Genomic DNA, 26,350 nt, shown 5'->3' on the forward strand with positions numbered 1-26,350 from the left:
GCAACCATTTTAGAATGGTTTGGTTAGACACAGGTCGGTATGTTAAGTGCATGGTGGCTCTGCTGAATGATGCGCGTGACAAGGCCAGAACCAGGCAGCCAATGCTAGTGAGGAGGCACAAACCCCTGCCAAAGGTGTGGGGATGGCATCGCTGCCCCAAGCAGGCCAAGGCTGGGCATGCTGAGGGAGACTCATCCCAATGGCGCTGAAGGGAGAGCTACTTTTAACTTCTACCTCCAGCCACTCCAATCTTACCCGCGCTCGAGGGGCTGCGCTTGTCGAGGACGGACTCTCCCCTCCCGCTCTGCCTCTCCCTAACCCCCGCCACAGCTGGCCGGTGCCACCCGCGGCGGAACGAGCCGCCGCTGGGCTCAGGCCTCCACAAAATGGCCGCCACCGCCTCTGCTGAGGGCAGCCGCGCGGCACGCTCGGGGGAGGGGCGGCCGCCGGCGGCGCCCGGGGGAGGGGAGGGGAGGGAAACGGAGCGGAGCGGAGCGGAGCGGCGGCGCCATGGGGGAGCGGGGCGGCGGCGACAGCGACAGCGACGAAACCGTCGTGGAGGGCTCTGTGACGGAGAGTGATGTGGAGGAAGAGGAGTTCCGTAGGAGGAGGTGGTAACGCGGTGTTGCTCTGAGCTGCGCGTACCTGTGCGAGCGCAGCGGCAGGTGTGGCGCAGGGAGAAGCGAGGCGCCCGCGGCGGCGGGCTGAGGGGCCCGCTCCCGGGTCTCCCTGGGAAGAGGCGGGCCGCTGTCCCCGGCCTCCTCAGCTCTGGGTTTGATCTCAGGAAAACACCAGCCACACACGAGAACCATCCCTTCCTACATCTGACATCCCGGAGGGCAAAACAGCTCTTCTCGATTATTTAATAAATGTGTATTTTTAGGATTTTTGTCTTTTTATCACCCTCCCCCCCCCCGCCCCCTCCTTCAGACCAGTTTTGTATGCCCTTAGACTCAATAGTTCTCAACTCTGCAAATGGCCCTATTTATTTTACACACACCTTGTGGGCCTCCAAGTTTCTGCCCCCAGACCCTCCTGAATAACATTTTAGTCAGTGGAACTGAAACGTACCAGAACCCAATTCAGATAAAATAAAACACTATTAAATACGATTGCTGATGATGTTATTTCTCCACAAGTTTAACTTGGCACCATTTTCATGACATCTCTTGTATCCTTTAAGACATGGCAAAGAATTGAAACTACAAAGCAGCTGCACTTCTTTGTACTGGCTTTGTGGCCCAGTATTGCTTGGAAATACGTAAAGTGGTGATGCACCTTCCTACCTAAAGTTTTCTATGCAAAGTATCAGGTATATCCTCACAGTTTGGGGGTCCTTTACCGTTGGTGCTGGCGTTAGAGGCGTCTACACCCAGCGTGCGGTTAGCAGTGTCCTGACAGCGGAGGCTGAGATGGGTGCCCTCAGCTGCCCTCAACTGCCCTTTGAGGACTGAAAGGCAGAGCATACAACTGTTTAACGGCCTTTTTTTTTTTAATTTTGCAAAGGTTGCTTTTTCTTGATAAGGACATGGCTTTAACAACTGAAATAAGAATTAATGAAGGTAGGACAGATTCTCGTTTCAGTCTGTGTTGTTTTTTTCTATGAACTGTTGTGGATGTTGCCTGAGTCCATGTTATTTAAACTTAAGTATTGCATGAAGTTCATTCTTATGAACTGTATGTGGTCTCTTATATCCATAGTTTTAGCTTGTATTTTAGAAGAATGTTCAGCACATTTTTAATATTTGAAAAATAGGTTTGCTCTTAATTTCTCCTTTCTTCCTATGTACTATAACTGAGAATGCCTGGCTTGGGAAGTGTTTGAACTATATATAGGGATATCCTTTTTATTTAGGTATGTGTATCGTGTTTGAGTAGAATAAAATAAATGGTACCTAAACATTTAATAGTCATATAAATAGAATCTATACATATAATAGTCATATGTAACTATAGTTACATTTATTATTTTAAAAAAGGTAAATATTGTTACTATATCCATTCTTTTTAAATTTAACACACAAAATTTGCGTAGGGATATTTAAGTGCATTATTTTAAGTGTATTATTAAGTTACTTTAAACATAAATGCATGCATGCTCATTTAAAGCCTTAAAATCTAGCCTAATAACTCCCTTAGAGCAGGTTGCGTGAGCAAGCATGTTGTAGTTACATAGTACTTTTACTGATATCTCCTTGGCATTTTTATATAATCCATTTGACTTGCATCCTGTATGTTTTATTCTAGCAATACAGAGACGCCTATTCTTTAAGTGACACAAGGTGTTCTTAGTGTTATTCCAGAGTTTTGTTTGTTTGTATTTTTGCCAATTTGAAGACCTGAGTGGGCTATCATTTTTTTAATCAACCTGGTCTGAGTTAATAGAAATCTTATCTACAGCCCATTGAAATCTGCAGAAACTTTTCCTATGGCTGTGATTTCCTGATGCTGAGCCTTTCATAGTTGCTCAATAGTTTTGTCTGAGGAAGGAAGCATCATCCCATTTTGGACTTACCTGTGGTTATCCACTGGAATTAAAACCTGGCAACATTAAACATACATGGTTTAAGGCATGTTTATTTAACTCATTGTTCAGGTTGTGGAGTAGGGATTTGTCTCAGGGTTGGGTGGGGTTTTTTTGTCTCTGTAAATGTAATAGATTATTATGTTTTTAGCATTCTGCCTGCGGCATTTTATATTCAGTAAGTTCAAATTAGTATTTCATTATTCATGTATTTGTGCATACTTGTATGGTAGCAATTTGGTGATGAGATACATAACATAAACATTAATTTGATGGGTGTTTTATTAATGTCAGTAACAACATTTCAGTTTTGAAACCTAAGGGTCCAACCTTACAGGTTTCTCTTTTTTTTCCGGAGAGAAGTTCTTCCTTTGCATAGTCATTAAAGAAAGTATGCCATATAGGAGTACAAATATTTTTAGTCAAATGGATCAGGCAGCTTACCAAAATTGCAGTTGTTAGTTTAAAAAATAAGAGGAAAGAGTTAATCTCCAATACGAACTCAGGGAGGGTTCCAGAACACTAAGTGAAATAAATTTTCCCCCTAGCTGGTTTTCTTCATTTCTGACCTCTCCTATATTGTAGTTTCAAAATCTAGTTAGGTAGACTGTTTAACCATTTAAGTCTGTTGCATATCAGCAGTTTTGATACATAGACTTCAATTACTGAGTTATGTAGAAATTTATGTAGAAATTTATGTAGTTATGGAAAGTTATGTAGAAATTAAGGCAATCAAAACTTCCTTTAATTACTGTATTTTTCTTCTGTTGTTTTTTTTTTTTTCCCTAGGAGCTCCCTCTCCAGAAATCTGTTTTATACAGAAATTATATGATCATACATATAGTAAGAAGGAAGAACAGAAATATCCAGTAGGTATAGAAATGATATGTTTCCTGCTACACATATTTAACTATTAATTATCAATGAACTCACTGGGCTTCCCATTCTTTATGTGCAAAAGAGCCTGGTGGCTTGCAGCTGAAATGAATTTTATGGCAAGACAGTTGTCACGTGTATAGCACATTGTCTCCAGGAATGTATCAAAGTCTCTTCCCTAGTATTTCATGAGGGTATAACCTTTCAAATTTGAGAAGCAAGCCCATGACAAAGATGAAGAAGTTGTAGAGCACAGTCTTCCTGGTGTGTTCCCTTCAGGAGCTGAAAGATAACCATCTGGGTTAACCATGCCAGAACACACTCTCGGTTACTTATTATGAGATTAGCTGTGATTCAACAATTGGACAATTGTTTCTTTCAAAAAGAAAAGAGATAATAATCTGAAATGCAGAGTAAAATGTCTGCTTGCATGATGATGGAGTAATTATGCTACTCTATGGATAATTCTGCATTACCTAATCTACTAATTAGCCTACCTTTTAATATATTTGCCACAGTTGGTAGCTAGCCCCTAAACTTCTGATTGATCAATTGAGCAATCAGCTTTCCACCTGCATATGACATGCTCATGAAACTATTAGAAACAAATAGGTTTCTACTCTTTAGCTGAGACTGTTTTAAAACCTGTGACTGTTACACTGTCTTTGGCGCTGTGGATTCACCACTCCAAAGAACACTATGTATCCTTACTCCAGTATAAGTGGGTTTTTTAAAAGAACTAAACTGCTTCCTAGATGACAAAAACTACATTGAAAAAAGACACTCCAACTACTGAAGTGAATGTTTTTACAGAGCATTACAGAACTGCAAATACATTTGTCTCAACTGACAGTGTGGGAAACAGTGAACAAAATCGAAAAGATGCTGTTATTTCAAAGGCTTTTCTCCATAAGTTTATTTTGCTACTTATGTGTCCCAGGGTTGTATTGACTGAAGTTTATCACAGTTTTCTAAGGATAGAGGGAATGAGGGAAGTGCCCATGTACTCTCTCCCTTTCTCCTCTGGGAGCTGATCTGACTATGCTGCCTAACCAAAGTCTTGGGCTTCATGACTCTCACCAGAGTAGCCAGTAGGGATTCTTCCAAGTCTAAGGACAAATCCCCTGTCCACAAAAGGAAAAGTCAGAAAAGCGAAGAAACCTAGTACTTTTCACCAAATAGTTCGGGTAACTCTCACTATTATTTTTTTTGTGAGACCTATATAGCATGCCACTGGCAGCTCGGTCATGCACAGCACGGGGAGAGTATAAAATTTAAATCTTTACTGAATGCTGTAAGGAACAGTATTGCCCTGTCATCCTTGATACTTGCATGTGTAGATTGCACCAGTATGGCTCTTCAACCACTCTGAGAGCCAACATGGAATGTGGTTACACAGAAGCTGTCCTTCTACTGTGTCCTCAGAAATGATATTATATGAATACAGCATCTTGATGCAATGTGATACGAGGGTTGTGCAGCCTGGAGTGGCTGTGATTTTTTTCAGAAAATGTAACACCTGTTCCAGTTGTTCAAAAGAGTCTTGGCTTTCTCTGTACTTCAGGTGGGTTCAGGGAGGCTTGGGATATGCAGTTCTATCTTTGATTCTACCGCATAAGAGATTGTAAGAAAGACTTTTCTTCCACCAGAGATGCAGTAGATATACAGACGGATTTTGTAGGATTTGAGTTCTTTCCAACTGACAAGTCGAGTTGCTTCCATTATCTATTAACACCCTGTTCCATGGCTTGTTCAGGCAGTCCTCGTGATTGTAAGTTAGTGCTTTCACCTTTTCCAGGCTTTTTTTTCTTGCCTAGTTTGGTGAACTGCACCTAAAGTTGTTAGGAGGCACTTAACAGCTTTTAAGCATTAGACTTCTTTTGGAACGCATCCAGAGTCCCCTCAGATAGTTGGCTGTATAAATAAGTGCTCAAATGAGAAAAATTAGTTGAGTTTTGCAGGAATTTCCTTAAAAAAGCAAGAGAGCAGGACAAAAGGCTGTTCCCAGTGCTTGCAGTCAGTGGCCACAAATACTATTTGTGTAACTCATATGATTTGAGAAGACTTCTCAACCAATCAGCAATACACTGATTTTGCTTGGAACCTAATTTTTTAGCAGGCAGAATAGCTCCTCCTTCTTCTGAGATGTAACGGTAGTTCATTGAGCTTTAAGCGTCTGTCTGAGCAATGTTAGCCAAAGAGGTTTAGTAGTTGTTCTGCTATCCTCCTGACCTCGCTTGGTCTCTGGATAACGTTCTGTGTAAATACCCAGGCTGATTCATACAAAGGGTGTATTTAGCAAAGTCAATAACTTTCTGCCAACTATCCCATTGCCATATTTTGGAACTACATCAGTCAATAATTGTTGCACAAACTGTTTCTAAAGAATCTGTTCTGTTCCAGGGAGCCTTTTAGCAGTCCTTCCTACTGGGCAGTCTCCACCCGTTGCTCTTCAGGTCATTGCTAAAATGGTTGTTCTTACTGTGTTGCTAATACCTTGTGCAAGCCAAATAAGTCATCACTTGGTGTCCACACCAAGATGTTCTTTCCCAGAGTTTCACTAGTGCTGTGAATATTCTCCACTGTATGTCAATGATTTATTTAAAATTTCAGCCAGTATGCCGATAATCTACTAGTAATCCCCAGTTTTCAGCTCATCTGGAAGAGAACCATTCTGCAGTTCACTTGCTTATCTTAATCATTCCTAGGTTGCCTTAGACTTTAAATAAAGGCTCCTTTTTCCATACTAGAGGAGATCTCTCCCTTATGTACAGTCAGAGGCACAAAAAGCAGATCCAAGCTCCTTTTACTAAAGAGTTTGAATTCGGCTCCTGCTCTGACATTAGCTCTTTCCTTACCCACATGCCCTTTCCTGTGTCTGCATGTGGGAGCCTTGCCACTCAGAGCTTGCTGATGTGCATGTCTTGTGCTAAGTTCCTTAATTCTGCCTTTTCCAGAAATGTTGAGAATTGTATACTAAACTCCACAGTCTCTGGAAAAGCACCCTGTCTTATTTAATGAAAAGAGGGAATTGTCACAAAAAAAGATTAAAACTGGGAGTTGAAATAAAAATACCTCGTGTTTTGGTCTTTTGATGTATAAAACACCTGAAGTATAAAACAATCATATCTTACTTGCCTAGGTATGTTTTCCTTCTGGGTGAGTATTGTCTTTCATAGTTTTGGTTTATTTTTCAACATTTTTCTCAAATAGCACAAATGAAAAAGATTTAAGTGGAATGGCTTTTATATCTTATTAGTAATGTATGTAAAGATCAGATCTAAAAATTCTGTTTCCCAACTCAGTTACAGAAGGAAGAAGATAAGCATGTAATAAAGCTGAGAAAATAAATAATGAGGTACTTCATTAACTAACTTGTTAATTTTTTTTTTTCCATTCAGATACCTCGAGAGCCGTATGCATCTGACCAGTCTCAGTCTCTACTGCAGTGAGTATAATACATCACACAGGAATTCCAGTCAGGCATACTGTAATTAAACAATTCTGTTATACCTCCATTTGTATGTTATTTTATTGTCAGTGTTCTATTGTGAAGCAGTTTTCTTGTTTGCTTAGTGAAGGATCTATATTTATGTCAGCAGTAATTCTGTGTCCACTATGGGTCAAACTACCTGTATTTGTTTTTATTGATGATATTACCTTTCATGGTATAAGGGCATAAGCTACAGGAATGACAGTAAACTACTCAGGGAAAACCATTAGACAGATAAACAAAAATTTGTAATAAATAATATTAGACCTTTTGTTCTTAGAAGCTATGGAAGGATTTCAGTAGAAGATGGATTTATAATAGAAATACAAAAAGAAGTAATAAAAAATAGGAAAGACCATTTTTCCACTTAGGGAATGAATGTACAAACATAGCTATCTCCACTTAGGAAATCTGGAAGTCTTAGTTACTGCATGTCCTTGTAAAGAGAAGTATGCCTCTAAAATAGCTGCAGTTGTTTCCATAAATGTAAGTACAAAACTGCATAAATAAACTAAAAGTACTGTAGAAATTTTCTTAAGCTGAGCAGATTACAATTCTTTCTGAATAAGAACTTTTTATTGTATTATTTAATTCTAGGGGTTGGATTCAGTGTCCATCACTTACTGAAAATATTTCTAAGCCTGTTTTTTCACTAAATGCTGCAGTAGAGGGACAGCAAAATAATTCTGTAGGTATGTTGTATTTTGTACAAAACTGAAAGTTGCTCTAGCTGTGGCAAAATCATTTGAGAAGCTGAAGATGAGTATCCATGTAGGTTTCTTTAGAATCTGACTATATGTGGCCTTTACAACAGTTTAGTTTTCATAGTTGTCTTGGATTACAAGTTATGTTTTTGTAAGTATTCTGTTAGGATTGTTTGAAGAAATAACTGTTTTCCCAAGCCAGTGGTATATTTCCAGCTTAAAATTATTTCATTGCTGTGGAATTTTCTGACAAAAGTTACAGGTTACTTGGTACTCAAGTGCTATATGGGTGTGTAAGGTAAGCATGGATGTAACAGTCATTGAGGGTTCTTACATGCTTCTTACTAACATATCCAAGAATCAAAGGCATCTTTAAGAAAGGAGAAACAAAAATGCTACTGGGCATTCCCCAGATCTGTCTGTCACATGCTGCTACTTCAGTAGTACTTCCATTCCTCTGTCCTCACAGCAGTGCAGGACTGCCCCATCTGTTTTGCTGTCTCCCTGTTTGAACTAATTTTGCTAACCCAGTAGAAAACCATTCACTTTATTTCTGATTAGGAAATTCCCAGGGAGTCACGTGAATGTCAAAACACGGTAATGGGAGTAGGGGGGTTGGGACCAGCCCTTTTCAGAGGCAGTAAATTATTGGATTGTTTTAGCTGTATTGTCTAATTGCATTGTAATTACAGAGGGCAGGGGATAGGTCTCATCCTGTGGAATGGGCAGCAATTCGTCTGCTGGTAGTCTTTGGAAACACAGGCCTCTGAACCACAGTGAAGAAATGTGACAAAATAGCCCTGGAATATAATTTGGTGACTAACAGAGCCTTACTAGAAACCTCAGTGTCAGTTCCACTTAAGGAACATGACTATAGTAATTTTTAATGTTTGAAACTTCAGCCTTAATCAGGAAGTGAGGCCATTTTATTAGAGATGATGAGAACTTTTAGAAGTGGAAAGTATAACTGAAATGTTTGTTTACTCTCCTGAATTTAGATATCAAATTGAATGGATTTCAGAAAGATTCAGAAGAAAAGGTTAGTGTATTTTTACAACTGAATGTATATAAAATATAATTTAATTTAATTAGCATTGGAGAATATTTTACTGAAAAATACCTGGTTCTTTAATTTTAAAAAGCAGACACATAGTTGTTGAAACTGGCACTGAGCACATTAGGTGAAAACAGCTTAAGAGCTAACCTTTATCTTCTGCTTTTTGGGTAGGAACTACAGTTATTAAGCTTGCAGGGCACAGGGCTAGAAGCATAGCAGTAACAGTGAAGTAGGAAAGACATCACCATGGCAGAGAATCTATAAGGGCTGTTACTTAAGCTAAAGTAATGAAGACTTTTAGTAGCTTAAAACATGTTTTCCACCAATGAAAGTTGTGGGAGAGGCATTAGGAAGGTCTTTGGGGAGGAACAGAGTATCTGTAACTGTCCTTCTGTTTGGGAGTAATGACTGACTTGTGGACAAAAATAGGTAGTACCAGTCTCTTTGATACATCTCTTTGGTAATCCTAAAGCTGCTCGTGAGTGACAGGTTTCACTGCTGATGAGGTAAAAGTGAGGGAATAGCTTTGGAGCTACCTTTTCCCCCATTTGTCATCTCCTTTCTCAGCGATACTGAATCGAGGATGATTCCACTCCAGTGTGAGCCTACCTACTTGGGTGTTGCAAAGTACTGCCCATTTTCTTTGCCATGCGTTTCTGCTGCTTCCTTTGGGCCGACACTAGTGCTTGTTTGACCCCCAGCATGAAGCAAGTTTTGGGGAACAACTGTCAGATGCTGTTCAATTTTTTTTAGTTGGCTTAGTTTTCAGCCAGGTTATCTTTTCAATCCAGCTCCCCAGAAGATTAGATAAGTGCCAGTGCAGCACAAGAGAGGATGTGGAAATGCACAGCTGAAGGCAAGTGGAAGGATGGGGACTGTGCCAACACTAATTTAGATAAGCTTAATGCAATCTGAATGTTACAAGTGTAGCTCACAATAATACTGATTTTTTTAGTAGTTACCTGCTTGCAAGCACTGCTTTTGCACGTAAAAGAAAGAAAACCCTGGAGGGAAGAAGGAATTCCCTGACGGTTTCCAGAAAACACAGTAGCAAAAATTCAACAATATATCCATGAGAGCCATCCAACCCAGAAATGTCTTGAGCAAGAATTGAAGGTTCTGCAACCACCGACATAAACATCCAGTGATCAAACGTTCCCTTGATTCCTCTCCACTTCCCCTCTCCCCTTTTCCCTTCCAGCACTCCCTCCATTCTTGGTTTGCAGCCAGTGAAGTCCAAGCAGCAGTGAAGGACTTGAGCAGATTTCTCTCCAGTTAGCAGAGGAAGTGCTAGCAGCATTTCATGAAGGGGTTCTTGACCTTTGCCTCTGTATCATCTATCTGTATGCTATTGTCTGCAACCGCGATGTTACTTAGGTCTGCTCTGCTACCTCTGTATTGTTATCTCCTTCTGTTACTCCTCTGAGGCACAATGCCTTCTTTGTGCTTTTTGATTTCTAGTCTCAGTTCATCCCTGACCGGTTCATTGCTTTCAGGTCTACGTATGCTGGACAAAGAAACTGTCATTGAAATTTGCTCTGTTGCTGTTTCTGCAGCAAAAAGTAACTGCTATTACCAACTCCTATTGCAATGCCATGGACAGTTTTGAGGATTTCTGCAGCACTAGTGACATCAACTCCATGGGTCTTAGAGAAATGAGAGGATCTTATTGGGTACATGTAATGCTTGCTGTCATCTGCAGCTTTTTAGGAAACCTCACATTAACTTACAGCAGGATACCAGTTCCAGTATTTCTTCTCTGACATTCCAGTGTGGAGCAATTTACAGCAATAGGCAGTGTAGTTATCTGCTGAAATAACCTGCTTAATGCAGAGACCATAGCATTATGACTGTTCCATCTAGTCCCATAGATTTGTACCTATAAATAAAAAGCTAGAATTCTATATAAATCAATTTTACTTTCCTTTTTTCAGGGAGCTTGATTAAGGTAAATGTTGGGGAAAAAACAGTACTTGCTAAAATTCACCAAAGACAAATTTGAGACCAGTATGGCAAATTGTTCATGTCTTGTAGCAAATATGATTGATTACATGGTCAGGTATCCCTTGTCACAGAACAAAGGAAAAAAATGAAATCCCCTAAGCTATTCCTTTTTGAAAAATATACAACTACCAATATACAACTATAATACCAAGTTTATTAAATGAAATATTCTCATTGTACAGAATTAGTTAAATAGAACAAAATTGAATTCCCTTGAAACAAAGATTACCTATGATTAATAGCCTCTGAAGAATAGGCAGATTGAGTGCATTGGAATATCTCCAGAGAGGATATTTTAGGGGCCTGGAGTAAGAAGGTTGGGATTAATCATTGCAGTGAATTATATTTTTTGCATATTGGGTGATGTTGGCACTGGCAAGATCTGAGTGCTGCAGGAAGACCTCTTGTGAGAGGAACCAATGGCCATCACAGGCTTCTGTGTACTGATTTGAAGAAAGGGCAGGACAGACACCTTGACAACCAGCAGTGAGTCACTGGGCATGTTAGTTTTGTGTATCTATTCCTGAAAATACAAGAGAAATTAGTTAATTAACATAATCTCTGCATAGAAGGCCTGACAGCATAAAATGAGTCTTGCTGGGTTTTCTTGATTTTGATGATGTAGCAGCTCTGATTTCTGTTGTGGTTAGTCTGTTAATAGTGGGGCCAATACTGTTCAACATCTTCATTAATGGCCTGGAAAATGGAACAGAATGCACCCTCAGCAAGTTCAGGGATGGTACTGGAAGGAGTGACTGATGCACCAGATAGTTGTGTTGCCATTCAGAGGGACCTGGACAAGTTGGAGAACTGGGCAGAGAGGAATCTCATGAAGTTCAGCAAGAGGAAATGCAAAGTCCTGCATCGGGGGAGGAGTAACCTCAGGCACCAGTACTTGCTGGGGACCAACTGGCTGGAAAGTAGCTCTGCAGAGGAGGACCTGGGGATCCTGGTGGACAATAAGCTGGCCACAAGCTGGCAGTACACCCTTGAGGCAAAAAAGGCAAACAATATCCCGGGCTGCATTAGGAAGAGTGTTGCCAGCAAGTCGAGGGAGGTGATCCTCTACTCAGAACTGATAAAGCCACCTCTAGAATACTGTGTCCAGTTCTGGGTCCTCAGTACACGAAAGAGTCCAGCACAGGGCCACACAGATGATTAAAGGACTGGTGCATCTGGTTCTGTAAGGCCTTTGACATGGTCCCCCACAACATCCTTCTCTCTAAACTGGAGAGGTACGGATTTGATGGATGGACTGTTCGGTGGATGAGGAATTGGTTGGATGGTTGCATCCAGAGGGTAGTGGTCAATGGCTCAATGTCCAGATGGAGACTGGTGACGAATGGTGTCCCGCAGGGGTCCGTATTGGGACCGGTACTGTTTAGTATCTTCATCAATGACATAGGCAGTCAAGTTTGCAGCAAGTTTGCAGATGACACCAAGCTGAGTGGTGCGGTCAACATGCCAGAGGGACAGGATGCCATCCAGAGGGACCTGGACAAGCTCGAGAAGTGGGTCCATGTGAACCTCATGAGGTTCAACAAGACCAAGTGCAAGGTCCTGCACCTGGGTCGGGGCAACCCCCAGTATCAACACAGGCTGGGGGGTGAAGGGATTGAGAGCAGCCCTGCCGAGAAGGACTTGGGGGTACTGGTGGATGAAAAGCTGGACATGAGCCAGCAATGTGCGCTCACAGCTCAGAAGGCCAACCGTGTCCTGGGCTGCATCCAAAGAAGCGTGGCCAGCAGGTCGAGGGAGGTGATTCTGCCCCTCTACTCTGCTCTGGTGGGACCCCACCTGCAGTACTGCGTCCAGCTCTGGAGTCCTCAGTACAGGAAAGATGTGGACCTGTTGGAGCGGGTCCAGAGGAGGGCCACAGAAATGGTCAGAGGGATGGAACACCTCTCCTATGGGGAAAGGCTGAGAGAGTTGGGGTTGTTCAGCCTGGAGAAGAGAAGGCTCCGGGGAGACCTTATTGTGGCCTTTCAATACTTAAAGGGGGCTTATAAGAAAGACAGGGACAGACTTTTTAGTAGGGCCTGTTGCGATAGGACAAGGGGGAATGGTTTTAAACTAAAAGAGGGTAGATTCAGACTAGATATAAGGAAGGAATTTTTTATGCTGAGGGTGGTGAAACACTGGCACAGGTTGCCCAGAGAGGTGGTAGATGTCCCATCCCTGGAAACATTCAAGGTCATGTTGGATGGGGCTTTGCGCAACCTGACCTGGTTGAAGATGTCCCTGCCCATGGCAGGGGGGGCTTGGACTAGATGACCTTTAAAGGTCCCTTCTGACCTAGACTGTTCTGTGGTTCTATGATCTTTCGTATCAGGACAGGCTGAGAGAGCTAAGACTATTCAACCTGGAGAAGAGAAGGCTTGGGGGGATCTTACCAATGTGTATGAACACCCGACAGGAAGGAATAAAGATGAGGGAGCCAGACTTCTCAGTAGTGCCCACTGATAGGATAAGAGGCAATGAACACAAATTAAAAAGAAAGAAATGCCATCTAAACACAAAACCCCCACTTTTTAACTGTCAGGGTGGTCAGTCACTGGAACAGGTTGCCCAGAGAGGTTGTGTATTCTCTACCTGTGGAGCTACTCAGAACCTGACTGGACATGGTCCTGGGCAACCTGCTGCAGCTGACATCGCTTCAGCAGCAAGGTTGGACTAGATGGTCTCAAGAGGTCCCTTCCAACCTCAACTGTTCTGTGATTCTCTGTGCATCCCTTATGTCCCAGTATATTGCAGTAATGTTCAGCTCAGCTTTCTCACAAAAGCTGGTAATGTTGATCCTTCTGAAGCCTTAACTCTTTCATAGTGATTCTCTTGCATGTATGTATTGAAAGGCTGAACTCTGCTGTTGTTTGACTCAGAGCTACCAGATGTACGAGTCCACTTAACATTTCCACTCCACCCTTATTATTTATGCTTCAGTATTAGTCAGTCCAGTTTTATCTTGTAACATTTGCAAGCCACAGTCTGTGACACCAAATAGCCACCAATTTCTTAATAACTTTTTAATTGTTCTCAAACACATGGAAAAAAATTCCTTGCATGTCAAGATTCACCGAGGTGATGTGAATGCACTGCCATCTGCTGGAACTGACAGGCCAGATTTAAGCTTGCCCATGTAGTGCACAGGGAGAGGTAGATGTCTAAGGCTTGGCTAAGCCTGGCTTGCTCACTGGCCTTTGGTGCAGTGAGTTTATTAACACATGGTTTTTATACCCACGGCCAAGTAAGTTGTTTTTTTTAGATGAAACCTCTGCTTGACTTCCCTGTCCACCTGCTTCGTCTGGTGCGAGGTTCTAAATCAGCTGAGGCTGGAGTTGACTGTAGCCATGCTCAGCTGTTACCCAGTGTGTGCTTACTGGGTAAGATGGGGAGACGAGATTCTGGGCTGATGCTAGACGGTCAGCAGGATTTGCACCTGGATTAAGGAGCACTTTGATTTGGATTTGTACTGGGAATAATTGAGACATGAGGATAGTGAGATTTAAATCAAGGCTTTCAAAGCAGTGTGCTCATGCTCAGTGGAAGGGATTCACAGATGCCGTGAGATGGTTGGCATTCAAACCCTAAAAAGAATTAACAGCCTTATGCCAAAGAGATACCTTTTTCTCTTTGGCATTCTTACATAGGAACCCATTTTTTAAATGAGTTGCTTGAAGCATGGCTGTTCTGGTGGAGGATGGACCTGAACCTGCCTTTACTGCAATGTTGATATTTTACGGCTGAGCTACTGGCTGAGGGAGAATCCTGCTCCTCCTTTGAATGAAACTTATGTGTATTCAGACCGTATTTACCAGACTGGGGTCCACAGGAGAGGGAACTCCCTGTTTTGGTTCAGTACCCAGCTGGCTCAGCCTTGCTCCTTCAGTAGCTCCTCTGTTCCTTTTCAACAGACAATTGAAGGTACAGGGACCTTAGGCACTGGGGCTTTAAGCGTATGGATAAGTGGCAGCTGAGGATGGGTTTTAGGGAGGGAAACTTTTGACTTTAATTGTGTTTTGCAGGTTTTAATTACTTGTAGAGGAAGTCCCACAGGATTTTGCCAACAGAAATGAGTACTTACGAAATTTAGGCACCTGTAGTTGGATGGGGGTTTTGTGAACACCAGCCACATTTAAGTGTTGGATTTCAGTTGGCATTTGGGATTTTAGGATCTTGCAAAATTAATCACTTATGCCTGCCTGATCCTTCTCCATGAATACAAATGTAAGTTTCACCTGCCCTTCAACAAGTGCCCCAAGCCTTTTTCTTAGGAAATTTGTAATATGCATACATGCTGTTTATACCACAGCTCTTCAAGTACAGAAAGTTATGCCAGTGGGTTTTTTATCCCAGTTGTTTAAAGACTGCACAAATTAGAGAAGTGGTCTAAAAAGAAACTGTAATTCAATACAGCAAAGTAAGAAGTAGTCAGTACTTAAAAAGGAACAATTAGCTGCACAGGTACAAGATAGGAAAGAGCAGACTGGGGAATAATTTTTCAACAAAGACTCAGGGATTTATAATGGCTTACAAACTGAATGTGAGTCAATGCTGTAAGATTTCTGCCCTTTTTATTTTATTGTGTGTGAGCTTTATCAAAATTATGTTACCAGCGGTTAAAGGATTCTTGCACTGCCCAGTGTTGCCACTTGCTGGCAGCAGGAGTCTAAAAACGTATTGAAAGAGATTTTCTTAAGATCCAGTATTACTAAGCAACAGCACTATTAGATGCAAATACTATATAGAAAAAATATGTTTTAGGTCTGCTGAGGCATCTGATCTCCTCCTGCAGAAGCATTTGAAACAGGGATAGGAAAAAAAATGAAAAAGCTATTAATTAATATAAAAATGGGTGCATCTGTTGAAAGCAGCTCAAAGTGATTAGAAAAACAGTAGCAGTATTACTTTTCCAAGAACAGTTATGGTTCTGTGGTTCTGTACTCAGTGTGGAAACTCAAACGTGCAGCCTCCAAACATACTCCTAAGGTTTTGAACTGAAGCTTGTGGGACACAAATGCTCCATACCTGTGTGGGATCCACATAAACACATAATCAAAACTCATATATTGTGTTTTACTAACTGTGCTTTTTATATTATTGTGAATATATTCACTTTCATTATTTCTGGGTGACAGAAATTTTGCCTTTTTTTTAAAGCCCTTTAACACCCTCAGGTCATTGGCAATGGCATAATATCTTTGACTTTATAACAGATTTAGTCTCTGTTACTCTGGATTTTCACTGCTGTGGAAGCCAACAGCTGAAGTGCTCTACTTTTGAAACTGAGACCTCAGTCTAACCCTTGTTAAGAAATTGTGTAAGTCCTTAGGGAAGGCTTTGAGTCTTGTAGTTTATGCAAAAATTGCAAATAAAATATAGGTATATATATGGATGACTTCTAAAGTGAATGTTAATGACATGCTTTTTAGAAAGAGTTGTTCCATTCCTTTATGTAACCAAATTTTTCTTTTAATGTTTAGATTTCACAGAAATTAAGTAATGAAGATCTCTCTCCAGAAATAAGCCTCTGTCTAGATGCCCTTCTGGAAGATATAATAATGGTTCCAAAGGAACAGACACCACAAGATATATTTCCACACATTTTAGAAGATTGCCAGAGAACCCGCATGACCATTATTGACACAGATAACAGAGTAAAAGAACATTCCCCTAATAATGGCACAGATCTTTCACTGACAGCCCCAGGGAAGATTTTCATGGAAGCATTCACTGAACAGAGTATAGAGACTGCTGAATTTGAAATCAGTGATTTGTTGAGATCCCTCAGTGATTCTGAGACTCTTAAAATGATAAACACTAACTTGCCTGACAAGTTAGAGTGTCAGGGTCATGCCTTTTCTGTTGATCCATCAGCAGATGAGAGCAGTGATGCCCTGCCAGTACAGCTTGTGACAGCTCTGAATGCCTCTGTAGTACAACCTGTCACTCTTGTAGTGCCAAATGAGAGACAGCTTAACACCGAGGGAGAGCAGTTAAATTCAGAACCCAGTATTCCCCAGTTAGATGATGACTGTACACAAATAACAAACATGATTAAGCCTCAACTTGCTACAATTCAGGTGGAAGAAATAAAAGCCTTAACGGGATCTAACTTGCAGAGGACAACAAATGAGCAAGTATATACACAGTTTAATTAATATTTGAAAATTTATGTTCATCATAAAATATTTTATAGAATAGCCAAATTACTTGGAGATGTGAATCTTAGTAAAGAATAAACTGGCATCAATATTTTACATGTTTAATACATTTCAATTGTTTTTGTTTTAAAAGTCCAGTAGTGTTTTTCTGTTTTGATATATCTGTGTTATGAAAATGGCTGAGCTTGCTGGGTTGGGAAATCCTAGTAAAGTTAATTCAGTGACTGACATGGAAATCTAGAAATAGCATGGGAGTTTCAAGAACTCCTGGTCCCCCTGTACATCTATGTCTCACGTTCTCTCCAAGGAAAGTTCCAACACACTATTCTGTTATTTCATTTTAGCACACTGACATATACCAGCCGATTCCAACTCTAGGTTCCTAGCCCATCCGGTTCTGTTTTTTCTCCAGACTATAGTATGCTGTTTTCCGTTATCATAGCTCTCACTGCTGTAGCATACAAATGCTTTGCAAGTATTACAGAAGAAATGATAGCTATGTCTTTCCTGTAGACTAGAAAGATTACTTACGGGGATTTTTTACATGTATATTTAGAAGTGCATTTATTTTGTTTAGTTCTGCCTCTGTGAGACTTACTGAAAAAATTGAGGCATGGTTTCATGTTCATGTCCTCCCCTGAAGAAGCCAGGACGTTTGGATATAGCATGTGATCCTTCTTTCTGTTTTCTTCTCTCACCCTGTGCTGTTCTCTCCACAATGTTATGTCCTGTGCTGTGAAGGTGATCTGGAATAGGTCATTTGGCTTCAACAACACGAATGCAAAAATCTGGAGAGGAACATGAAGGGAGAGCAATGCTATAGTCTCTTTCTGTTTAGGTTATAATAAGGGAAAAAGAAGGACACATAGGAAACCTATGTTTATGCTCTAAAGTGTAGTAGACATCCCTTGTAAACCTGGAATCAGATTCTCTGCTCTGTGTTGTCTTCGAATAATCTGGAGCTGCAAATCAATGATCAGCCACGTATAACTAGCTATTTAAGGTGGTTTTACAGCCACTTCACTTCCCCACAATGGCATAAAGCATCCAAAGTCTATGAGTTAATTCCGTCTTTTGCTGGTAGTTTAACTGAATATAACAGTACATAATAAAATGTGCCACAAAGGTAGCTAATTTCAAGGTGCCAAAAGGTCTCTAGGCTAATTGCCTCAGAACCATAGCAACTTACAAAGCTCTTTCAGTGAAGTGTTGATTTCTGAAATTTGTAGCACAGCTGTGTAAAGCTTAAAGTATAGATTTACTCAATCTTGCAGTTAAGATTGCGAAGCAGGGTCCTGTGGGAATGGGGATCTATAACCTCTTGCCAATTAATAATTGATTTTAGCTTTTTTTGTGCCTCCATCTGCTGTTCTTGAAGGCAGAAAGTGGGGACGCAGTTTAATGAGGAAAAAATCCCAGTTAATTTTTTAGTAACTGTTGTGTTCTAACAGTATATTGTTCACCTTGGTCTTTTCTCACCCTTGTTTCTTCAGAGTATCATTGTTGTGGTGAAACAAGTACCCAAAAGAGGAGAGCCTGTACTGTCCTGTAGATGCAATCAGGATGCTGGATAGCCCATTTATTTTAATATATGGTCCCTTATAAAGCAAATGGCTTTTTTTTCCTCTTTGAAATGTTTTCTTCTTCTTCTGTTGCCCTCCTCCTATAGCAGATGTGATGCCATGGAAAGTACTGCATTGATAGTTTTGTAAACTGAAATATTTGGTTTTCCCCAACTGCCATATTAACATGCATCATCTCTTGACCCAGAGGGACCACTTCCAGGAATGCAGTTCACCTCTTCAGAGGCCTCTCTGCTGAATATGTCAATTAAAAAAATTAATCAGCAAATCTTCCATTTCCATCTGTTTCCCAAGACTAACAAGACTAACTTGACTAACAAGTTCTCCCACATCACTGTGAAAGAGTTTGTATGCATGTGTGCTGAGGGTGTGTCCTAAGAGCTTTCAGCATTACTCAAGTGTGTAATAAGCTAATAAATACCCAGGTTTCAGCAACTTGAGTGATACTCAGCAGTACATCACACTTGACTAAAACAGTGAATAAACTCAAGTAACTCAAATTAACTGCCATGTGATGACATATCTTTAGGGTAGGATTTCTCTCCCTTACTGGTAGCCTCTGGTATACACGAATCATTTAGGTTCCCCTTTGATCAACTTAGGATGAGGTGAATCACCATCATCTCTGAAAGTAGCTCTTACTCTTCAGCAGTGGTAGGGGTAATGAGGATGCCTAGTGTCATCTAGATGCCTGGCTTTTAGAAGGCTGAAGGTAAGTGAAGTGAATCTCATCTGCAGTGGCTGTAGCTCAGGGATGGTATGTCTTTAGAAAGAACTTCTCAGCTGGGAGTTACTGAACCTCAGGTGAAAGTAATTCTTGATCTTGTGCACATTTCTAGGCTTGTGCAAGAGTGAGATAAGATGGGCTAGCTTAAGACATGTTAAGCATCACTTTATTTTTTAGGACAGGTGCTCATGTCCATAGGAAACTGAAATGAATCTGTTAAGTCATTTCAAATGTCCAACCAAACAACTTTCAGATAGTAGCAACTTTTTTTCGCTGTCAGCCAGCCTAGATTTATTATTTAAGTTGTGATTCTGAGCATCATAATTCCCTTGGCTAATTCTGCCAGGGGCACATGGTGTGGCATACTACTTCAGGAGTGCCTCTCCTATGGCAGCCTCTGTCTCTTGTATCTGTAGAATTCCAGTTATTCACTTAAGCAACCCCTCCATTGTCTGTGAGCACACATGTAATTTATAAGACAATGTTCTTGGAGCTCTTATATATGCAGCCCTTGTTTTAACTGCATGCTTACCAGTTGCTTGTAATATTTCTTTCTTGTCACAGCCTGTTGGTGATCAGCAGAGAGAGAAAGAAGTAATTTCAGATTACTGGGGTGCCACCTCTAGTGAAAACCAAACTGGTGAGGGAAGTTCACATTCAATGGAGGCTGCAGCATGTGCAGAAACAGCCCAAACAACATCAAGGAAAGCAATGCAGTTAAGAGAGACCTCCTCAAGAAAGTGCAGAGATCATGTTTCCAGTCATCGCCAAATACTAGAAGAGACTCAGCAGAGGATGTCTCACATTGGCAGTACAACAAGAAACAAAGATAAGGATTTTGAGTATGACAAAATATGCATAATATTCTTAAATTCTTTTTTTTAATTAATGTAACAAGTACATGTATACAGAGTACTAATTCCTTATGTGAATGACTCAACTAATCAAAAGGTAAAGGTTTTACCTTTTATTTAAAGATCGGGAAGTTAGTTTCTCTTCTGATTTACTCTTTATTCAGTACTACCTAAGTTAGCCTATGTAGTTGCATGCTATTACTGACTTCCTTTTAAAATCAAATATATTCACATTCTTACCTCTACTATAAACATCGATTTGTATAGAGAAGAGAATATTTGTGTTGATTCTAAGCAAATCTCTTGTCAGTAAAATTGAGAAATCTACTTCTAAAGACAAGCAGGATCTAGAAACCAACATATGCCAAGAAATAACTCTGAATGAGGATAGAAAAGCTAAGCAGAGAAGAAGAAGCAAGAGAATTGAAAACAAACTGAGTAAGATATTCTCTGATGTTTATCAGACAGATTTTTTTTTTTATTTGAACAACTATACTGAATCAAATATAATTCATAGCCTTTCCAATATATTGTGGCATGGATTTATTTTTAAAAGATGGTATAAACATTCATTTTAATAATTAAAATTCTTGGTAATTTCCCTCCCTTGTTTAAACTTGCGTATTAGCAACCTAACAGTTGACTTGTTTGCATAAACTCCTTAAGAATCATGAAAATTTTTTCAGGATGCAATTTTTATCACAGTGCTATATATGAAAAAATTATGGTGTATTCTGAAAAGCAGAAGAAAAATGTTTTTGTGCAGAGTGAAAATGTAGATCCCGATACATTTATATATCCTTCTATAATCTAGTATTCTGTGTGCAACATCATTCTTAGGGCAGTGCCATCCCCAGGAGTTGACCTGTACAAAACAGTTTATTCTATTTTGGATGCCTGCTGTTGTTATCCTGTCTGTTTTAAATACAGGATTATAGGGCCTTCACAGTCATGGAGCACTCTTTAAAGTATTTTTCCTTGCGATGTGCTTTGTCAGAGAGAAAGATTGCTATTTTTCATCCTTTGAAGATGCATGCAGAGAAATTCTTTGCCTCGCAGAGGAAGTGTGTAGGAGAATACAGAATTTCCTTACTTAAGTGCTCACTCCAGCACCTTTAAGATTAGGGTCTTAAAAGGTTTTTTTTTTTTTGTTTAAGCCCACTCAGTCTGGATTTATCTGTGCTCCTACAATCATTTAAACAGCTTACAAAGTTTGGAAGTATTTGAACTGTAACAGCTACATATAGCTACAATATATATACATATATTCATACAAAATATGAATAATTCTACTTCCAATTAATAAACCTCTTTTACAGGGTTTTAATTATTCCCAGTGGAAGCACTGTTTTTATGAGATTTAAAGTTGTATGACTAACTGCTCATCTATTTCAAATTGACTTACTTTGAGTTTCCACTCAAAAACCAAGCTGTTGGGTTTTTTAGCATGATTTCTGCAGAAAGAGTTGCACTGCCTATAGAGGTAGCTTTGTGTTAATCCAGTCTAGCAAGTTTACCTCCCTTTTTCATCAGACCTAGCAATCAAGAGTCTGTGAGTCATCTTAGTTTGGTAATTCACTGAAAAAACAGCCCCACAAAAAGTTTCTGTTTGCATCAGCAAGCATCACTTGTTTTGCACAAAGTCAGACACAAGGAAGGTGCTAGGTAGGTAGGTAAGTAAGGCAAGGTAGAAGTGATGGGAAATAGGTCCTCTTGAAGTAACAAGTTGAATTGAGTTAAGTGTAACATAAAACTGTGCATTGTTCCGTGTATGTCTGTGCGGTTTAATGCCTCCTGAACTGCTTGGCTAGTTTAGACCAGCTTTGACTAGGAACTGCAGTATCTTAAATGGTTAAGGTCTTGCAAGGCTGGACAGGTAGGGGAGAGGGACTGTCCATGTGCTCAGCTGAGGGAAGGTCCTGGGTAAACCCGTATCTATTAGATTCTAAAAATCTACACAGAGTCAAGGTTGGGAATTAATCTGAGTTCACAGTATATCACCATGCACAAAACAGCAGAGACATCAGGCTTTGTGAGTTACAGCTCTAGGAGAGCTACGTGTTTTAAGGTCATACTTAAAATGTCTAATACTCAGGTGGAGTTTTAGGGCCAGTGAGCCACATCTGCTACAGCTTGTGGAGAGGAGCAGTGTATATAGCCTGCTGTCTCAAGGTTTTTCATTAGTAGATCAAGTAATGGCCTAAGCCATGCATTGTGCTTTCCTGCAGGCGATCCTCCTGTCCTTTCCTTCCTCCCTTCTTTCTTCCCTCCCTGTTTTTCAGAAGAGGCAGTAGCCAGGATGCTCTTCTCCACAGTATGAAGGGATGCTGGGATGGCACTGCTGGTGAAGTACAGAACAGCTTATCTATGTATTGGAAATAATTTCACCCAAGCTGAAAACTGTAATCAGTGCATAATGGGAGATAGCATTTGTTTTGTAAAATAATAAACTAAAAATAATATCTTTTACATTTTATTTTTTACATTTAGGCCTCCTATTCCCAAGCAGCTGTTCACCTTTCGCTCATTGCAGAAATGGCTGAGCTGGTTGTGAAGTAATGGGGAGAAGTCATCTGAGGGAGCTAATCTTAATCACTATCCTAGTGTAAATACTCCTTGCTCACAAAGCGGAGGTTTTAAAACCTAAATGAGTACAAAAGAACTGCTGATAACTTGACTTTTAAGAAAAGAGAAATTATTGAATAACTGACTAGTTATTGAAATGCTCATCTTGTAATGAATTGTAACCTAGAAGAGCAGTTTTATCATCCAGTGGGAAACAATGCACTTTGCAAAAATGTCATTAAAAAGGAAAAAGTCTAAACTAACACACTTTTACAAAGTCATATTCCTGTGTGTTGAATTTCAGAGTTTTGTTACCGAATTCACTATGGCATCTTTTATTGAATGGTGTTATTATTTAATTGGTAATGTGTTTTTTGAGATACTCGTTTCTACTAGATTGAATGAGCATTTTTTCTTCAGAAAGCTTATTTACTAACTGTAATGCAAAGTGAAGCCAAAATAAGAGAGGAAAGATATTTTTCTGTTCAACAGATCTTTTACATTATTTTTCAGGACAAAAAGTCTTTGGTAGGAATTCTGTGAATCCTGTTTGCCCCATTTCACTTTCAACAATTAATAGGAGGAATATTTATGGTGAGACCTTGCTGCATAGAGCTGTTGCTCATCAAGATGTAGACCTTGTACGTAACATAATAAAAGCCGGTGGAAATGTAAATGTTCAGGATTATGCTGGTAAGTTGCAATTGTATTAAAATACTATTTTAAAAACAAGTATCTACCTATAACTAATAAAAGTGCATATTATGAGTTTGTGCAGTGGACAAGACTGTAGGTTTGTGACTAGTCAGTAGATTATTAAATTTTTATTGGCTTAACTTGGTTATTGTTCATGAGAAAATATATTGACCTGTGTATAAAAGTACATTAAAAAAGAAAATTTTGTGGAAAAAGTAAGCACTTAAAAAATTACAAAGTGATGCAGTTAAGATTGTTTAGCCTTAATTCAACAATCCTGTGCATGCTTATCACAAAACAGTCCCTTAATTAAATAATCATCATAATGTTTTTTAAAGATTTTTTTTTGGTCCATTTCAGTAGCCAACTTGAGACACCAACATTCAGATTTTCCAGTTTAATTTTTCAGGGACTCTGATTTTATCCCTTGCATCTTAAAGGAAGTTGTAGCTTCATAATTTAGCACTGCTTTGATTTTGTAAAGTTGTGAGTACTTGGTATTTTGCATTTTTACTTCATCTTGGGCACAAAAAAAAAAGAATGACAAATAGTGGCCAGCTGTGAACATTTTGATTGAAGCAATTCACCTTATTCAGCTTCATGTGTGATACTCTGTGTCAAAGACATTGCCACACCCTAAAGTATCAATTGGTTGTTTCAAATGTAAGACTGTTGTTTCTTACTTTGGGGTTCCCTGTCTCATCCATTAGGCTCTGATAAACTTCCATAACAAAAGAGAAGATGGTTTCACAGACAGCTGGCTCATTTGGTAGAAAACTTTGATTCATTCTTAGAGTGTTTCCATCTTGTGCAGTGGCTAGGATTTCACAACTGTTCTGTGGGAACAATAAAAAAAAAGTGTTCTGCAGTTAAAAGCTATTGTATAATGCAGGCCTGTAACAGACCAAAATTAAGGTAGAAATTCTATGTCTTCTGGAATATATTGAGAGAGAGATTGGGTCAGCAGCAAATTTCAGACTTTACAATATAGGACTCTGGCATTTGAGCTAGCAGAGTGACTTGTAACGTGTGTTGACTTGTGCTAGAGGTAGATGAGAAAATATTTTTTTGGTGGGCTTCAGCCATCTGCTGACAAGAGAAACGTTGATAGTGTGGGTTCAGCTGCATCCGCTGTGGGAAAGTGTACTAAAGTGCACTGGTTCCAGTTTTTGGCCTCACAGCTGCTTCCTTTTTCTGCCTTTGTACGTTTTGCCAGGCCACTGTTTCTTCATCCCCGAGACTCTGGCTGCTATTTTGGTGTGAAGTGAGCACAACTGCACAAAACGTGTTTTAGTTGAACTTCTTGAAGAGATGAGAGGCTGACCTGGCCCTACTTCTTTCTTTGTTAGTGAAGGAGGTATAATCAGAACGAAGTAGAGTTGCCAGACCTGTGCCATTTTGAAATGCACTTTCATCTCACTGTCTTTGGGAATCATGGTTCTGATGATTACATTCTGCCTCTTGCCTTTTCTCTTCCTTTAAAGCCCTCCACTAGTGATTATCCATATCTTAGCCAAGTATTTTTCCTTATTCCTGTGCTACAGTACTCTGCTTCAGTACCTTACTGAGTTCTTGGGTTCTTTTGGAGGTTTTTTTCTCCTTTTTATTTCCTGGACATCAGCACATAGGATATGGACAGCATGGTAGAGATGCTGTCTGTGCTCTCAGTTTGCGTCTTGATTCACAGTGCCTTGAGAGAGTTGAAAAAACATTGCAATGAAACTTGTGTTTCTCCTTGGTCTGGAGCATGCACAGTGTCCTTGGAGAATCATGTTGCTAAACTCTAATGATTATCAGTTGAACATGTTGCAGGTTCAATTTTTCAGGGGCTTATTAGTATATCAGATAGAGGATACTTTTTACTGAGAGAGAAATAGGTACTTTCCCCTAAGTGAACCTTGTTTATCCTCGCCTTAACAGATTTCAAGCTTTTGCTCCAGAATATGGAGTTACTAGAGTGTCTTAATGAAATAGGCTCTATAAAATGCCAGTAAAATGTTTTACAGATTATACTGTTAAAAACCATTCATCTTGAAGCACTGTCAACACTAGGCAATGTAGTTAAAACTTAGTTGAGTTTCCAGCATTTGGGAACAAAGCCTAATAGCACAAAACTTTTGGACAACCTGATGCAACATCATGTGCCTATAATAAACCCAGTTCTATACAAATATACAATATTCTGGGTTGAGTGGTGTATAAGAGAGCCTCAAGAGTTTCTCTTTCCAATGAATTAAGATGATTTTGCTTAATGGGAGCAGAACAGTCTTAATAAGCCTAATTCACATATTAATTCACATATTTAGTATGTGAATTAGGCCCAGACAACCTTCTGATAGTGGGAGATGCTTGAGGAGTAAGGCTGTCCATCAGAATGGTCTTCTGGAGGACATGCTGGTTTGAGAGCTGGAAGATAGGAAGTGGAAGATGCTCGGTCTTTTTCCCTTACTTTTCTCACCCTACAAAAAACTGTCACATAATGAATGTTTAAGGCTATGCTAAACCCAGTTCAAAGATTTACATTCCATCTTTTATTTTTCCTCAACACCTCCTTCATGGAGTAGAATTGTTCTGTGGGTCATGAAGCTCATATCTTGGTTTATTCCATATATCTGGGAATGGATATGGAATTTCAGTAAGGATTTTTCATTGCTTTCTTTGGAAACTCGAACCATTCTTGGATAGTCTTAAAAAACATCTTTGTTTGGCAAGGTCTTTATTTTGTCTCTTCTTTCTTACCCTCTTCAGCATGGCTATGTAAATAAAAGAGTGCCATGAAAAATTGTATTGTTCTTAAAATAGCATATACATTTTATTTGGGGAGAAATTACTAAGATACGGGTGGAGTAATTTTTATTCTCTTCTTTCATAACAGAACTATCAAATCTAAAACTAATATTGTTACAGCAGCACCTGGTTCTTCAGTAAGTGCAAATTTTGACAAAAGAATAAGATCTCCCAACCATTGTGACTTTTTCATAAACATTACTTGATAAAACTTATTGTAAAATGCATCCATTTTTACCTTTTCAGTATACTCTCTGAAATATTTATCAAATAGGCAACCTAAAGCTGGCATAAATTTTCATAAATTATTTCACCCAAA

The 26,350-nt window shown here is 39.7% G+C and overlaps 1 protein-coding gene across 1 annotated transcript in view; it reads left to right on the forward strand.

Annotated features, from left to right (window-relative positions):
* Positions 1-510: 510 nt before the first annotated feature.
* The window catches only part of ANKRD31 (ankyrin repeat domain 31), a 72,429-nt gene continuing 46,589 nt past the window's right edge, over positions 511-26,350 (forward strand). The window contains 10 exon segments of the mRNA XM_076362841.1: positions 511-611; positions 1,507-1,562; positions 3,314-3,393; positions 6,802-6,848; positions 7,491-7,585; positions 8,596-8,636; positions 16,148-16,795; positions 19,694-19,971; positions 20,294-20,421; positions 23,062-23,241. Coding sequence (XP_076218956.1) covers positions 511-611; positions 1,507-1,562; positions 3,314-3,393; positions 6,802-6,848; positions 7,491-7,585; positions 8,596-8,636; positions 16,148-16,795; positions 19,694-19,971; positions 20,294-20,421; positions 23,062-23,241 — 1,654 coding nt within the window.

This window comes from Aptenodytes patagonicus, chromosome Z, assembly GCF_965638725.1.
Source record: "Aptenodytes patagonicus chromosome Z, bAptPat1.pri.cur, whole genome shotgun sequence".
In the NCBI taxonomy this organism is placed as follows: Eukaryota; Metazoa; Chordata; class Aves; order Sphenisciformes; family Spheniscidae; genus Aptenodytes; species Aptenodytes patagonicus.